The 15819-nt window shown below is 40.6% G+C and overlaps 1 protein-coding gene across 1 annotated transcript; it reads right to left on the bottom strand.

Moving 5' to 3' along the window:
- Positions 1–826: 826 nt before the first annotated feature.
- On the bottom strand, positions 827–15539 carry MINOS1 (mitochondrial inner membrane organizing system 1). The gene is made up of 4 exons (XM_026862776.1): positions 15461–15539; positions 4714–4761; positions 3987–4096; positions 827–1071 (listed from the first exon to the last, which is right to left on the bottom strand). Exons 1-4 carry the CDS (start codon positions 15522–15524, stop codon positions 1063–1065), a joined length of 231 nt encoding a protein of 76 aa, XP_026718577.1. The 5' UTR covers positions 15525–15539; the 3' UTR covers positions 827–1062.
- Positions 15540–15819: the final 280 nt, after the last annotated feature.

The following is a 15819-nucleotide window of genomic DNA, read 5'->3' as shown; positions in this document are numbered from 1 at the left end:
ATCTATGCCCTTCCCTGTCTCAGGAGATGTGCATTTACATCTTGTGCTACACAGACAATATGCAGCAAGCACAGGACAAAGACAAGAGGTCTTTGAGAGCCATCTCAATAGCTAGAAAATTGTGCTGAGTAAAGCAGCAGTGAAGACAACCTCTTGAGTCAGAAGAGCAGCAGACAACATGCCAACAAGTAATTACAAGGACTGGGGTAAATGTAAAGTAGAAGGAAGTACTTGGACCAGTGACTTGCCAAGGTAATAAAGAGCTTTAAATATTTGTGACCCCTTCCCAGACACTGAAACCTATCTGTTCTCCCACAGAAGAGGGGTGAATAAAACATCAACCTAAAAGGTAAGCTCAAAGCCAGATGGCATGTGCGTCTGTTTAATTCGCCCACTATCCTGGGAAGTTTCAAACTTGGGTCACTCCATGACTCACAAAGCTGCAAGAGACAGCACTGGCTAACTGCATCAGACACAGGGTTAGGCTGTGCCCTTTTGGATTCTGCCTCTTCGGAGAGGACAAGAGTTCCAATTTTAAAGGGCAACTGTACAAACAGGACATAGGAGTATTTATATTCCTCTCCAAACACCGGCACAAGCAGCAGGGGTCGAGTGGGTGATTTATGAGGTGGGAATGCTTCTTTGAACTGTACATTAGATGGGGGTTGCTGTTCCAGAGTGGAGAGGAACATACGACGGCTGTCTTTTCTGAAGAGCGCTCTCAGTGGCTTTTACCCAGGTGGTCACAGCTGCTAGGTACTCAAAATGAAGTCCTCTCCTTCCATTCTCTCTCTCTCTCACTCACATACAAAGTCAACACACCAGAGGAGGCCATTTTTCTTTTATTTATTTCCCAGAAGAGCTCTTCCTTGCACTTTCCAGACATGATACAAAACAAGCAACAGACCCTTGTTTCATGTACAGAAACAGTTTGTTGGAGTATAAAGAGTTACTGGTGATCGTTACTGAAGAATGTTGGCTTATTCCAGGGGCACTTCAGTATTCCTGAGGAATAATCATTGATTTCTCCTTCCTTCCCACTGGGATAGTCTTAGTCATTAGTCACTGTTCCTGTAAAGCAAGAAGGCTTATATTATTAAAAAGCCATTTGGGTTCCTTACATGGAAGGTGCTGCACGATGTAAAGCAAGCCACTTAGCTTTGTAACATTTCCAGAAGGTAGGCTGACATTTTCATCCTTTGCTACACCGAGAAGTTGAGTATGCAGAAGCAGAAGCATGACATGTTTTATGCACATAACCCTCCATTCTGATAAAACGAGTACTTCAAGAAAACCCAACACTACTGTCAGGTTAACTACTGGCAGATTGAACAGAAATCAGATACAAAACAAAGGCACACAGGGCAGGAGGAAAGGTGCCAGTTGCCAGACTTCTTGTGTTCTTGCACATAAATATAATCCACATTGCTATCAAAGTACAGGGTTGTGGGTTTGGGGGTGATAAATAATACAGGCTAAATAACCTGAAAAATATGATACTTTCCGTTTTGCAAGGAAACCTAGGCCATGTAATCCCTCAGCCATGCCGTTTTAAGCCTTGAAATAATTGCTAGATGTTGATTTTAAATTCAGGTGAAGTCACACTGACATCCACTTGATCAAGTCTTAAACCATCAGAATCTTATGCCCACAAATTAGAGCTTTTCTGCATTTTAAGTGGTCTTTTGGCCTAGATGAGTGGCTCTTGCATTTGCGTTAGTGTTTCATGATCAAATTACTAACCCAAAGGATAGGCAGCTAGAACAGCTGCAAAGTTGCTTTGTAATCTCCTGATTATTTGGTATCATGAAGGTCCTCCATCCTCTCTCACTCTCACTTAGGATTCAGATTTAAGAACTTGATCCTGAAGAATCAAGCATCCAGACTGGATAAAGCCCCAAGTAACCTGGTCTGACCTCACAGCTGACCCCAGTTTGAGGTCAGACTAGATGACCTCCTCAAAGTCCTTTCCCACTTCAGTTATCCTGCGATCCTATGAACTTGACAGGTTCGGAAAACTAGAAATAATTTCATTCAAGCTAATCCGTGTTACATTTCTCTGGCTCTTAAAGCCGATTTTCTTGCAGAATCTCACATTTTGACAGGTTAGCATCTGAACAGAAACTCTGTTTTGTAAAGGAAGTCCTATAGAATTAAGTTACAACAGTATTTTCTAGGAAAAACACAGATGAGTGATAATGCAACAATATTTTCCATGCTCCTAACCAACAGAAATGAAATAATTTTGTTGTAATAACCCTGGAGCCATTATCCATGACACGACAGTTTGGAGAGAATTAATGACATTAACCATTAGATGGCTTCATCGGCGTCTTCCCTCTCTCAACATGTTCAGCCTCTTTGTGCCAGAGAGAGCCAGTGGAGACAGTGCACTGGAAACTATTTGTCTAGTCCTGCGCCATGCAGGCAGCTGCGCTTCTTCTGTGAAGTGTCCTTTCAATTACCTCATGCTTCGAAGGACCACCCTTGCTCCAGAGCACAGATTAGCCCTTAATCCAAACAAAATCCCTTACTAGGCTGACCTGAAAGTTTTCTGTTGCCCAACATCCCTAGTAACAAGCATCCTTGAATGAATAATACTTTCTCAGAACATGTGAACGGGGCATTTACCATTCACATGAAGACACAGACGTGGCATTCCAGTTTCTTTTTGGAGACATAAATTGGAGGAATACCCTCAGGACAGTGTGCAAAGCTAACACATTTTGATGTTAACAAATCTGGCCAGAAGAGTCGCGCATGGGCTTTTGATTCTGGGCTGTAGCTGGCAATGTCGTATCAGCTTCATCTAAGTCACAGTTTCTCTGTGTTGCTATCCAAAATATTTTATCTGAAGAAATTATTTAAGAATCTTGTTATTGTTTCCCCTTCCTAACAGGCAGCTGATGAAAATATTTGTAAACAGGTATGTCTGGAAGGGCTGCAAAAGCTCATCTGCCAGTAAATCTAAGGAGGACTGGACTCAGCTTAGAGCTCTAGATGCATCAGGAAAAAGCCTAAAAACACCTTCAGGCCTCATTCTTCAGGCAGATGAGCAAGTCAGGAGCAATTTTTGCATTCTGTGTACTTGCCACGTACATGCACTCTGTGTACCTGCAGCACATTTTACCTCAATACTGTCTAAAGGGCTAAAATAACTGTAAATATGTCCTGGTAGGTATGTCTCCACCAGTATCAGTGAAAGGCTTTTACCAGTATATGGCTTTGTGGATACAAAATATGCATGCACAGCCTTTTTTTTTTTTTTTCCAGATGCCACAATGATAAATTACCATAAGAGCAGTCTCAACTTTTACATGTGAAGAAATAAAATATTAATGAAGTGGGGACTTAGTGCAGTGTATGCAGTTTGCAAGTGCCCAAATGGTTCCTGCTAATTAATCTATTTTAAATATTTTCTCAGCATGGTCAGTGATAATACTGAACTCATTTAAATTATCCTCTTCAAAACTGAAGTGTGCAACATTTTCAGACTAATTATTACATTGCTATCCAGCCAAACAAGCCACAAAACTTACAAGTAATTAGTGTTTTCATGTTGAAAAAAAAAAGAAAAAAAACAACGCACAGATCAAAGAATTGCTTCCACAGGCAGATCTACCTGACGTGACTTTCAGTTTCTTCCAAAGTCTGAAGGCAGAATCTCACCAATAGTTTAATTTTTTCAGCTTTTCTAACATGTATTTTTATTATACTTGCTTTCAGGTTGAATGGAAACCTACCTGCAGGATCTGTTAAACTAATTCAATGCATTCAGTCTAGTAAGTTTACTGCTAAACACACCAAATACTACAAATTTCTACAGAGCAGGGAAACCACCCCTGCTTAGGCAACCCAAGTTTCTTCTTCTTAGTAATTTTTGAGGGAAAGGCAGAGGAAAATCTATTTAGATGGTGTCTAGATCTACTGTTTAAGGCTAACTTGCAAACAGTTACCAATTACTAGTAACAAGTACTGATACTTACTTTTACAAATTTACCATGGAGAAGATATGGAGACTGGAAGTCATGTTGACAATTGGAATAAGCCATTCCTAACCCCATCCCTGACCCAAAAGCGATAGGCCATGTCTTTCCTGTGGGGGAAGGCAAGCAGAAGAGAAAAGTTAAAGTCAAGAAAAGCTGTTCATTTCACATGACAGTGACAGTATTGTTAAATAAGCACCAAGAAAGAAATTACTGGAAGATGCATATTAGGTATTTTCAAGTTCTACAAGTCCTAAAATTGGCTGAAAAAACAGACCAATTCAGAAGAAAAACAAGAGTAACAGTGAGTAAGACATCATATTTAGAATTTAATAGAGACCAATCTCTGAGCTCAAGAGATTACTGAAAATTATTCTGTTACCAAAGTATAACTAAAAAAGAATTTAGATCAGTTTTAAAACCCTGGCAAGACTGGCATAAACTGATGTCTAGACACATGGCTCCAGTAATTTGGCTCAGGGTTTCCTGCAATTCCAGAATTTGAGCTGAGCACAGTAGGAGCTTAGAGAGATGCCGCGTATAACAACCTTGTTACACAACAGTTAAAACTTTAGGTAACTCCATTTCAACTGAAAAGACATGACCAATAGTGAAATAATTGGTCTAACATGCTGATTAAGTTTTACATGCCTCAGATTTCTTGGTTTTTAAACTGCATCTACAACAGACAGAAATTAGGCAGTCAAGATTACTGCTGTATACTTACTTTTGAAGAAGATGACTGAGAAAACAATTCCTAATCCGAATCCAGCACCTGTAAGAAGAAATGCAGTGAGTGAGGACTCACAGACTACATGTTATTTCAGCCCCAAAACATTCTTAAATAGCAATTCTGAAAAAAAAATAAAATCCTGTTTTCTTAAGTAACTGTAAATAGCTAATTCATATTAGAATCCCAACATATACAAGTACATTATCAGAAAGATTTGAGAAACAAACCAGACTCTCATCCCAGAGAAAGTTACTGAATTTCTGTCACCATCTACAATGTGGAATTAAGATTTATTTGGCTCATTGTCAGCAAATGAGAAACACTTAAATGAAAGCTTATTGTGTCCTTGAGCTTTAGATTTTGCAGATGAATATCTTATTGTATTTCGTTTATCTCACTACTTTAACTACTTCAATGTGTGTCCTGAGGGCAGCAAAACTTTGATGCTTTGTGTTACCCTATACCTTGCAAAAGAAAGCTCCAGGCTGCTTATCTTTCACATCCACAACATTCATTATGGAGCATATTTAAACACATTAGGAATGAATGACTTTTCACATCCTTACACTATATATAGAAATAACTGCAGCAGTTGAAAAAAAATTATTCAGCACCATTAAAAAATTCAGCTGACATATTTAAAAATAAATTTTGCTTTCCTTGGAAGGTGCGCTTATGATTTTTTTTGCAAGAAGTCAGGCAAGTCTGCAAAAGTCCTCTCACAACCCAATAAATATAACAGTGAAAAGTTTGAGCTCTGGCTAAATTCTACCTTAGATAAGATGCAGAAATACAAAAGTTTTAAAAACAGGAAAAAAAAAAAATCAGTCATGCATACGCTTATTAGAAAAACACAGTCTCAGGTTTATTTTGCAGAAAAACACAGTCTCAGGTTTATTTTGCAGCAAACACATCCAAGCAAACACATCCTGTTACGGGTTTCAATTATCTCCTTTCAATATAAGGAATCTAACTTAAGTATAACGAGTTTGACTAATTAAACTACATACTTTTTTTTTAAAAAAAAATATTACTAAAAGCATGTGATCCTTATTTAAGCTCCTGCTGAACACATTACTAAGTGGGTTGAGTCCAGAACAATGCCAAAGAATCCTATACCCTCTTGGCGTATAGGAGTATGTTACATTTTCTTTTTTTTTTTTAAGTTTCCTTCTGCTTTTTAAACCTTTTTCCTTGCAAAAAGTATATCAATGGTAGCTTCTGTTGAAGCACAGATTATTAAAACAATACTTACTGCACTACCTACTAAATTAACTAAGTAACCCATATTTTTAATTGATTTAAAAAAATCTTGAATATTAGAGCGGAGATGGCCAAACAGATGATCTGAGCAATCCCCCTTATGTTTACTCTCCTGCTAGGACCTGACTATCTGTATTTACTGAAAGCTGGAAATCAAGAGTTGCTTTTGAAAACTCTGTTCATTTGACTACAGATTTTCAGTTTCGACAGAGGTAACTACTTTACCAGGTCATTACAACTTTGGAGTAGGCTTACAAAACATGCAACTGCAGGGAAGAACTTTGACCGCCTGCCAAGTGGTCCTGACATAACTCCCCCAGACATTTTAGAAACCGAGGATTTTGCAGAAGGTCAGGTTTTCACTCTAATCATTTGCACAGCTCAGGGAAAGTCTCAGTTCCTCAGATGTCTGGTCAGAGCTTCAGGCTTTTTTCTGCGTTTCAGACAGCAAGAGATACACTACTTGGAGCATCTCATATAAACAGCTAACTACTCACACTGTGTCACTGATCGGCACTTCTATGTAGACTAGAAGAGACATCAGGCATTGCTAAGAGCAGCAGTTCATCCACGCTAATGCCTCCGCTCCCCCTCCCCAAGCAGGGCCTTCCTTCTGTACCTTTGCGATAATACAGCTGGTGTTGGCTCTCGCAGAGTGTTTATGCTATTAAGGATAATTACTATCTTCAAGAATTCATCCAGGGGACAACTGTTTGGCCCTCTGACCTGACTCCCTCTGCCAATCTTTTCCTCCAATACGTAGTTATGCTGCCTTTGTGTTTTGGGCTGTTTGTACTGTAGGTCTGAAAAGGCCTTGCTGGACGTAATTACTCTCCGGTCAGACAGCACTAGGCGTTGTTTGAACCGTCCAGTTCAGAAGGCCTGTCATGCAGTGAGTGATACTGGTCCTATGCTTCCTCTCCAAGAAAAGATCCCCTCTGCCAATCCAAACAGTTTAGCTAATCAATGAGAAATGATTTACAGGATGACAAATTCTGCATCATCTCAATGCAGAGCCTGGGCAGTTTCTAATGTCACCACATTTTCCACGTTACCAGTCAAACACACATTCTTACCAGCGTGGTGGTAAGCCGCTTACTTTCTTGTCATAAGAAAAGTTTGCACTAAGGAAGCAGCTATCATTAATACAGTTTCTTTCCATTTACTTCCAAAAATCATTGTTATCTTGTATTGTCTTCACCTCCTTCAGATGCTCTCTCACATTACAGCCCCATTTCTAAGGGCTCTGCACAGATGCCATCAATGCTGCTTCCCATTGGCCACAGAGGAAGCTACAGGATATACTTAAAGGTGAAAAATTAATTATTCCTGCCAATTGCAATTCAGTCTAAGCCTAAAACAAAACCGAGGTCTTCCCCCACACTAATACTCAACATCACTGTTAAGCAGATGTGGTCCAGCATGACTGACTCAGAAAGACCATTCCTTCCTAAGTCTTTCCTAAGAAAGCTGTTTTCTGAAGCAGTAAACCTGAAGGGATTCTTCTTTTTCATGAAAATACAGTTTTCATGCAATTTTAGAGGCCCTCACTACACCCTGTTCCAGCAGAAAGGGGAGCACAGTGGCTGATTAGTTTAAAAAGATATCTAGGGCCTTGCTTTACATAATGAAAATGCTAGAGAAGTACAGGAGGAGATCTGACAGCTAGTAGGTTTTTGGTTTCTGTACAAGGCAACTTGACAAACGAAGCCAAAAAAGTACCTTAGCTTCCCTCATCCCAAAGGCAGTTAGGTCCAGTCATTCTCTTACTGAGCAAAAGACCAGTCAATGCTGAAAACTGATGCCGGTCTCAACACCCAATCCACAAGAAATGTTCAGATCTGCCCCCTCATGTGAGCCCGTGCATATACACCATTTGCTCTTTTCTACTCTGTTTTAACATTTAAGCACTGGTATTAACTTAGAACCAGAAGCTTTAGCTACATATAATTTCTTTGCCCATCTGGTTAAGAACCTATTTCTGTGGATAGTCTGTCACTCATCTTCATTCCACTAGAAAGTATTTGTGGTTATGTGGTCATTTCCTGCGTCTCCAGGACCAAGGGGGAGCTAAACCATCTTGTCTTGGGAGCAAAGTAACACGTTTCACTTTAATTCTATATAAAGTTACACCAGAGATAAACAATGGCAGAGTCGTTGATGAGTTTTACAGGTTTAAGTTCTCACATGCTCAATTTCCTTTTAAAGAGGCAACATGTTGCTTCAAAGAGCCTCCCACCTGACCAGGGGACACTCAGTCTGCAGCTGTTTCTACTAAAGATCAGCACCTCTAGGCCAGGCTTTAACTTCATAACAATAAAACATGAAAGGTTTATCTTACAATAAAAACAAACGAACATGGAAAAGCTAAGGGCTTGATCCATGCCGGGCACATTTTCCCTCCCTTTCTTGCATGACAGACTCTTTGGAGGAAAAGGCCACAGGAAAGAGTACAATGCATTTTTCACCTCTTCTGACAGTTTAAAATGTTTAACTAGAAAAACAGTCTCTTCCACCCTACATCTATCACTTCAGCTTAAACTCATTTACAGTTGGTGTCAACATGGGACAGGGCAGTTCTGCGGACACCTCACTCCCGCTCCCCAGTAAAGCATTCTGGCCGTATGGACCGGCGCAGCCACGCGGAATTAGTATTAGGCAGAAAGCCCAGTCTCCAAAACTTTTTCATTCTGCTTTTTTTTGGCTCTTACACCTTCCAAGAAAAATGTCACAGTACCTCCAATCAATCTAACACACAGAAGAGCACGCGCCGTATACCCAACAGGACATCATAAAAGTGTCTCGGAGAGAAACACAAATCTTCAGGATGGGCTCCTGCCCCATAAGAACATCTGGGAAAAGCTTTTTCTATAAATTTAATCAACAGTCCCTCCAACAGCGATCCTACACAGCTCTTTCCTAGGCTACCCAAGTAGCTATGGGCTGAAGCAGTTATTAAGACTGCCACACCTAGATGTACTTTTCTTCAATAGCTTGGAACTTAAAATAGAAGGATTAAAATGTGCTTGTTGACATCTGGCAAATGTGTTGCTGTTACTATAGCAGCTGGAAGTTTTTCAATTACTTAATCTGATGACAAAAAGAAGACTATTATTTTCCTCTGCCATTCCTTACACACAAATACAAAATAGAGAGCTTCAGGCTCTGCTCCTTCAGATTCTGTTGTTTTACAATTAAAAGAACTAAATGACTGAAATAAAATTAAGACAGAGCTCCTGGAAGATGTCTTCTTGTTCCAAGAAAATAGCAACCACTCTGTAGAGACAAGACTCTAAAATAGGTCAGGGACTTGTCCCAACAGAGAAGATTTCTTCCCAGCTAGAAAGACAGCTGCCATTAGGATCAAGAAAATCTATCAAGCTTGGTTCACTTTTCTCTGGGGACAGTGACAGCAACAGCTTCAAGGTCCAACAGCAGATCCCATCCACGGGCCTGATGCACTGGAAGTTTCAAATGAGCATCAGCTCAGTCCAGCACTAAAACTTGCTGTTTAAGTAAATAATAAAGGTAAGGAAATACCCAAGAACAGTCAAGATCTTCAGAACAAACAAAAAAGGTGAGTAACTCTCAAAACTATATTCTCCCTCCTGTTACAGGGCGTCCCATCCTGTTCCCCTCCAATCCCACTTTGACAAGATACACAGAAAATTGTTTTGCAAAAATGGGGAGGAAAGACTTCTTCATAACTAGGGCCTTTATAGTGCAGCACTTTACAACCAGTTAGAAATCTGAGACCATGAAATCACTTATTTATGGAGAGATTTAATTTTAAGCAGATTCTTAGCAACATCTTCTGTGGCAGAAATCAGATTTTCTTCAAACACCAGCTTTGGAGCTTTCATTCTCATCTCCCCCGTTGTGTGGATTGTTTACATAGCAGAGAGAAAAAATGAGCAAGGACACTAGAAGAAAACATAGTGAAACTATATACCGAGTACTCGAGGAAGAAGCAGGAAAAGCGTGTTTTGTTTTCTTCTAGCATGCAACTGTAGTAACACAGAATATTTGGAATGATGGAATATAAATACGTAAATACCATTATAATATAAAAATCCCAACATGCTTCTAGGGGCCGCTTTCACCCTTAAGCACTCCTGCAGGTTAGCCTCTGCCCGAAAGCTAACCTAAGATAAACATCAGCACTTCTGCAGATGGACACACAGCAGTGGGAAACGTCACCGTTAGCCCACGAGCTCTCCCCAAGCAGTCACAAGGATAGTCTCGTAGCAGACCAGAAACTTTACACCCTCACACCAGAGAGCGAGACGGTGAGACGAGAGGGCACACACATTTCCTCCCTCTTTTAAAAGGGGAAGGGGAAAAGAGTGGAAGCTGCTCTTTGAATAGACAGCACAACAAAGGGTCTTATCAATACTGCATCAAGCTTTTAGACAAAACCAGGGTTGCACTCACTTTACAGGCAAATTTAGAAGAAATCCGCGAGATACTCATAATATGGAAAATACACCTCTGACAGAAAATTGTATCTTGTCTTACTTCAATACGATATTCCACTAATAAAAACAACAGCATTGCTAAAAAGAGAATTTTTGCTGGAAGAAACACATCCACATTTAGGGCTTTTGCAAGCCTAACTGTGAGGGGTGGCAACCATGCCTCTCCACACCCATCCAACGTAGGCTGACCGTTACTGACGTCTACTGGCCCAGCTAAGAAATAGAGGCAATTTAGAGCAAGAGGCATTACAGTGGCATCTCACTAACAGAAAGAAGCCTGATCCTTCTCAAAGCTCTCACTATTAATTTATTATCATCAAGGACGTGCCAGCAGCCCCAAAAGGACTTTCTAAGAGAACTGTATTGGACATAACAAAGTTGATCCCACCTACTGCTGAAACACCTCAAGGACCAAATGAGTGGTTTAGGGTATCGCTCGGCCGGAGTCCCCTTCCCCTGGACAGAGTCACCGTGTGCCACCTCCCAAAGAAGGCACAGCTGGCATCTTATCAATGTGCTAATGCTGAGGACATGGAAGTCGGTGCATTTTGGATTAATTTCCAGCAGAGATCTCAGGTAGTCCAGGGTTTTAACTGGCTGCACTATCAGATGGAGGTCACAGCTCTCCTTTTAGGTTTTCTCACACACCAGAAGTATTGCCAAGAGCAGGCTGGAACAAGGGGCGAGCAGGGCTTCAGTTAGTGAGCTGTGGGGTACACCTAGGCAGGGCAGATTTTCCCCGACTCAGTCGGATGGCCAGCCAAGGGGAACAGCAGGAAACAATGCAGTTAGAAGAGAGGCCTGGATTCCTAAAGATTTTTCTGTCTTTTCACAGAATCATCTAGGTTGGAAAAGACCTTGAAGATCATTTAGTCCAACCATTAACCTCATACTGACCATTCTCAACTCCACCAAAAGAAGATAACAGCCCCACAATTTGTAGATGGTCACTGTATTCAGAACTCTGCTGACAACATAACTAAATATTGCTGTTAGATTTTTGACTAAAAACCTATTCTTGGAGCAGTATTTGTCCACCTCTTCCAAATAAAACATTTTTGCATTGGTGCTATTGCCTCCCTGCACAGTCTAAACCATAAACAGTTAATATTTACACTACTTGGTTTGCTACAAGATGCAACTAGTAGAACTGGATCTGCTCCTGTGTGACAAAGGAAAATACCTTTGGGTTGTAAACAAAGCTTGTGTAACCATGCAGTTGTGTGCTTGCATAATATTTGTGTTCTCCAGTACTAGAAACAAAATCTCAAATGAAGAACAAGTCTTTTGACCTGGTAGCTCAGACTGGATGGCCACATTACAACTGCCAAGCAAAAAAACATTTGAAAACAGGAATTTCAGGATTTTGTATATTTAGAGAAAGTCTAATCCAGTTTTCAGAAAGTATAATCAAGTTTTATCATTATATAGACTGACTTCATCTTATTCATAACCATGTGAAAGATTATTTAAAACTACTGACATTGCAATCCATACAATGATTCTCTCTGAAATGGTCAATCTGGGGAATGACACAAACAATACAATTTTACCCTTGCTATGAGCAGAAACAGCTATTCAAGCAAGCCAGAGAAAAATCACATAACAGTTGCAGAATTGAAAGTGCCCTTTTCTCTTAAAGAGTTCTTATTAAATGTGGATTAGAAACGTTTTATTTTTAGATGTCAAAACAGAGGATTAGTGGAAAATTAACATTACCACACTGGGTTATTTACAAGCTTCCAGGCTGAATTTTGGTCAGTCACAGACATACATCAAAACATTTATCTCCTGAAAAAAAAAAAAATTAACTTCAGCACGCAACTTAACACACAAGTCAAGAAGCAAACATCTTTTCTGGGATTACCTTTCAATATCAAGTAAATTAGTGTTCAACTCATTTAAAACTACACCCGTTTCAAAACAAACCAAGACACACAGGAACACAAGTTCTCCTCCCCTTACACACATACTCTTTATTGCCTCCCTGTTCCCTGGAAATGGTATATGATAATAATTTGTCCAAAATTATAACCTCGCAGAGAAAAAGCAATTGTTAGTCCTTCATGAGTAATTGTCTTTCCAAATAAACACACATGAACTATCAATCAGTTAAACAAACAAACCAACCCTTTAAACAGGGCTTGAAGCGGATAAGATGGAAGACGACCACAATACAATTACTTCCCCCTCTCTGCAGAGCTCTACTGATAAAAAGGAAAAAATGGTCGTGAAGGCTGGGGAGGACACAAAAGTTTATAAAGCTTTGCAAGCTGGGAAGAAAAAGAAGGCCACTGTAGTTTGATTCTCCTCCTCCCACACAAAACAAGCAACTTTTCTGATGGGTAAGAAACATCAGTAGTGGGAAGAAAGATGGAACAGAAAGTTAAATTATTTAAATAACTGCACGGGTGAAGAGTCCCAAGAACGGTGCAAAAGCAGAACCAGCACGATCTGGATCACCCATCAGAGAAACTGCCTGGGCAGCCAAGAAAGCACGACTCAGCCCACCACACACAAAACACTGTGGTTACAGCTAGATTGAGAAAGGGGAAGGAACAAAAATACCTAGACCCATCCACATCATTAGCAAAACAAAAAAAGTCCATCCTAATAAAAAGGAGGTGGTCACATAAACTCCATTTAACAATGTTTCGATGGTTTGCTCGGGTATAGAGAAGTTTACAGTACTTAACTCTTTGAAATGAAACACTGCCTTAACAACGTCTGACAACATACTCTATTTTGAACTAACAGGAAAAATAAAAGTTTTAATACGAAGTTACAAGATGCACACAGGTGGTGACTAAGAGGTCAAAAATATAATACAGCATTTTGTAAGATGTAACATAAGATAAACATATTTTGGACATTTTAGTGGGAGGAGATCAAGTTTCTTTCAGGAACCTCATCTTCAGCTAAAACCAGTAGAGCATAACTACAAATGACACAGCCAGCTACAGATACACTGGGTGAAGCAACAGCAGAGGAAAGCCTGACAGACTAATACAAGACAGGGCAGGCTGCATTGCCCCCAACTACTAATTGCCCCCTATTGCTAATGAAGTCATTCTGAGAGCTGCTACCTCCCCTCCTCACTCCCTTGTTTCCCATGTCCCTCCAGCCCTCAATCCACAGGAGTTACCTGCCTCTACAGTTCTCACAGACACTGGAAAACTCTCACATGTGCAAGGCTTCAGAAATGTAGTGCTTTCCTTTATTTACAGGGTCTAAAATGGGAAAACACAGGGCTAATCACAGTGTACGCTTTTCTCCAGCTGTTGACAGGAAAGATCTCTCTTCTCATCTCAGGAAGGATGTAAAGGAACGTACAGGAAGGAGACTGTGGCCACCAAAATGAAAAGTCCAACAGAGAAGCGAGCGTCTGGTACACTTCTATACCCCGCATAACAAACAACTAAATTGTAAGTGAAAAACCTTATTTTCTTCCTTCCCAGTATAACAACTGGCCTTGATTGTTTATTGGAAACTCCAGCAAACTTCACAGTAATATTACAAAAACAATCATCACAACCATACAGGTTTTGAAAGCCCCCACCGAGAAAACAGTCATTTTCACTGAGATAGTCTGAGAAAGTTTGTGTTATCAGCACTCTGTTCACAGTTTACATAACTAGGCCACGAACTCACTTCACATTTAAAGGCCATCATCATCTTCAGTCATATACTACAGGAGTATGAAGCAACTTCTGGGTTGTTCAGACTTCCAGAGTTCATACCAAGTCATTTGGTGTCAATACCACGGAGGAGGTTGCCAGCAAAGACACTTCAGTTACTGGATCAATCATAAAAGCACAGAAATCAGAACACTATCACACATGAAGAGATATATGTGCCTGAGGCCATCACGTTGGGTTTAGTGCTAACGGTAAAATCAAAGAGTTGCAGCCCATGTGCCCTTTTTTTGGCAATCTAATGAAAAACCCAAATTTCATCAAGACCTTTACTCGGTGCCATCAGCAAGCTAACACTGGGAATCTTTGGTCTAGAGCACTAGTGCAGAATGTATAAGCACATTTTCTTCTTCTGTTGCCACTTCAGGATGAAAGAAAACACCAAATTAAAGCACAAGGCCTGCTGAAGAGAAAAATGCTGCATCAAAATCAACCCTGTATCCATTTCTTTCAGTCTCCGAGAGAGACTTTCCATGTACAGAACTCCTACATGTACATGTACAGCTGCAGAATGGAACGAGTTCTTGTTTATAATTTGGCATACTTAATATTTTATGATAAAGCAACCAGTGCCATGGAAACATAAACATATCTGGGTATGTTTGTCAGACAAACCTGAATAGAATTTCACAAGGCAAAACAGTGCTCTGGAGCACTTGACACTTTTCAAAGGTCTGTTATAAACAATGGAAGTTTCAGTTTACTTAAAATTACTAAACATCTTTTCTAATGGAAAAGCATTAGGCAACTAAACCCCTGAGTTCCTTGTCAGCTTTCAAGCATAAGGCCACTACAGGAACAAGAAATAAACATTCCCATTTTTCAGATATTATTTATGGTTCTAAAAGAGACTTCTGCACCAACATGGAACACATACCTTTCATGTCAGATAATTCACTTCTTGCTCCATAAACTGCATTTAAAGATTTGCTTTGATATATACATTTTGCAAAGCCACAACCTCTGTCTAGTCGACCTGACAGCCTGTCACATGAAGAGCTCTGAACTGCACATACACAATTGCGATCATTCTTAAAACTCACAGTTTTAAGTGAAATGTTATGAATGGTTTGTTACAGTTCTGAAGCACTGCAGGCATGCGCATAGTCCTAATTTTAAGGACAAATAAGCATGGAGGAAAAATCAACGGAACTGTTCCCCTACTTAAAAGCACAACTGTCTGCAGGGTTGGGACACCGGACGGAAAGCTTCTCAATGTCAAACTGCACCCATTGTACTAACACACACATGCCAAAGCTATCAGCGTGTCATGCTGTGTATTGCTTTTAAAAAAACACAGCCCACCCCGTACAGTGAGTGATGTGAACAGCTCTGCAGAAACAGATTGTGAAAACCAAGACGTCGTCATAGCGAAACTAAAGGCAGGCAAGGTCGTGGCACTGAGGGACCCGTTGATGCCTACCCAGAGCCCATTCATTCAGGGCAGGAGGCATCTCGCCGGCCGCGGAGCCCAGCGCAGAGGGAGATTTCCCAGGGAAACCTCTCATCTTTAACTGAGGGAGTAACCAGAGGTCAAACCCGACCCTGCGCTACCGGACAGCGGGTAAGACGGGGTCGAGCCGGGGAGAAGAGCCCGGGGCGGCCGTGGGAGCGGGCCCAGCGGGGGTCCCTGCCCGCGGCCAAGGTCACCTTGCCGGGTCCGG

The sequence above is a fragment of the Athene cunicularia genome, assembly GCF_003259725.1.
Source record: "Athene cunicularia isolate RWA chromosome 21 unlocalized genomic scaffold, athCun1 chr21_part1, whole genome shotgun sequence".
In the NCBI taxonomy this organism is placed as follows: domain Eukaryota; kingdom Metazoa; phylum Chordata; class Aves; order Strigiformes; family Strigidae; genus Athene; species Athene cunicularia.
Note: the sequence above shows the minus strand (reverse complement) of the source record. Positions and strands in the feature narration are given on the sequence as shown.

Excerpts from the sequence above, each read along its gene's own strand:
- MINOS1 (XM_026862776.1), bottom strand. The coding sequence starts at position 15,524 with ATGACGACGTCTTGGTTTTCACAATCTGTTTCTGCAGAGCTGTTCACA. Across the intron at positions 4,762-15,460 it reads CACATCACTCACTGTACGGG|GTGCTGGATTCGGATTAGGA; the intron begins GTGGGCTGTGTT and ends TTCTTCTTACAG. Across the intron at positions 4,097-4,713 it reads CTCAGTCATCTTCTTCAAAA|GAAAGACATGGCCTATCGCT; the intron begins GTAAGTATACAG and ends CTTCCCCCACAG.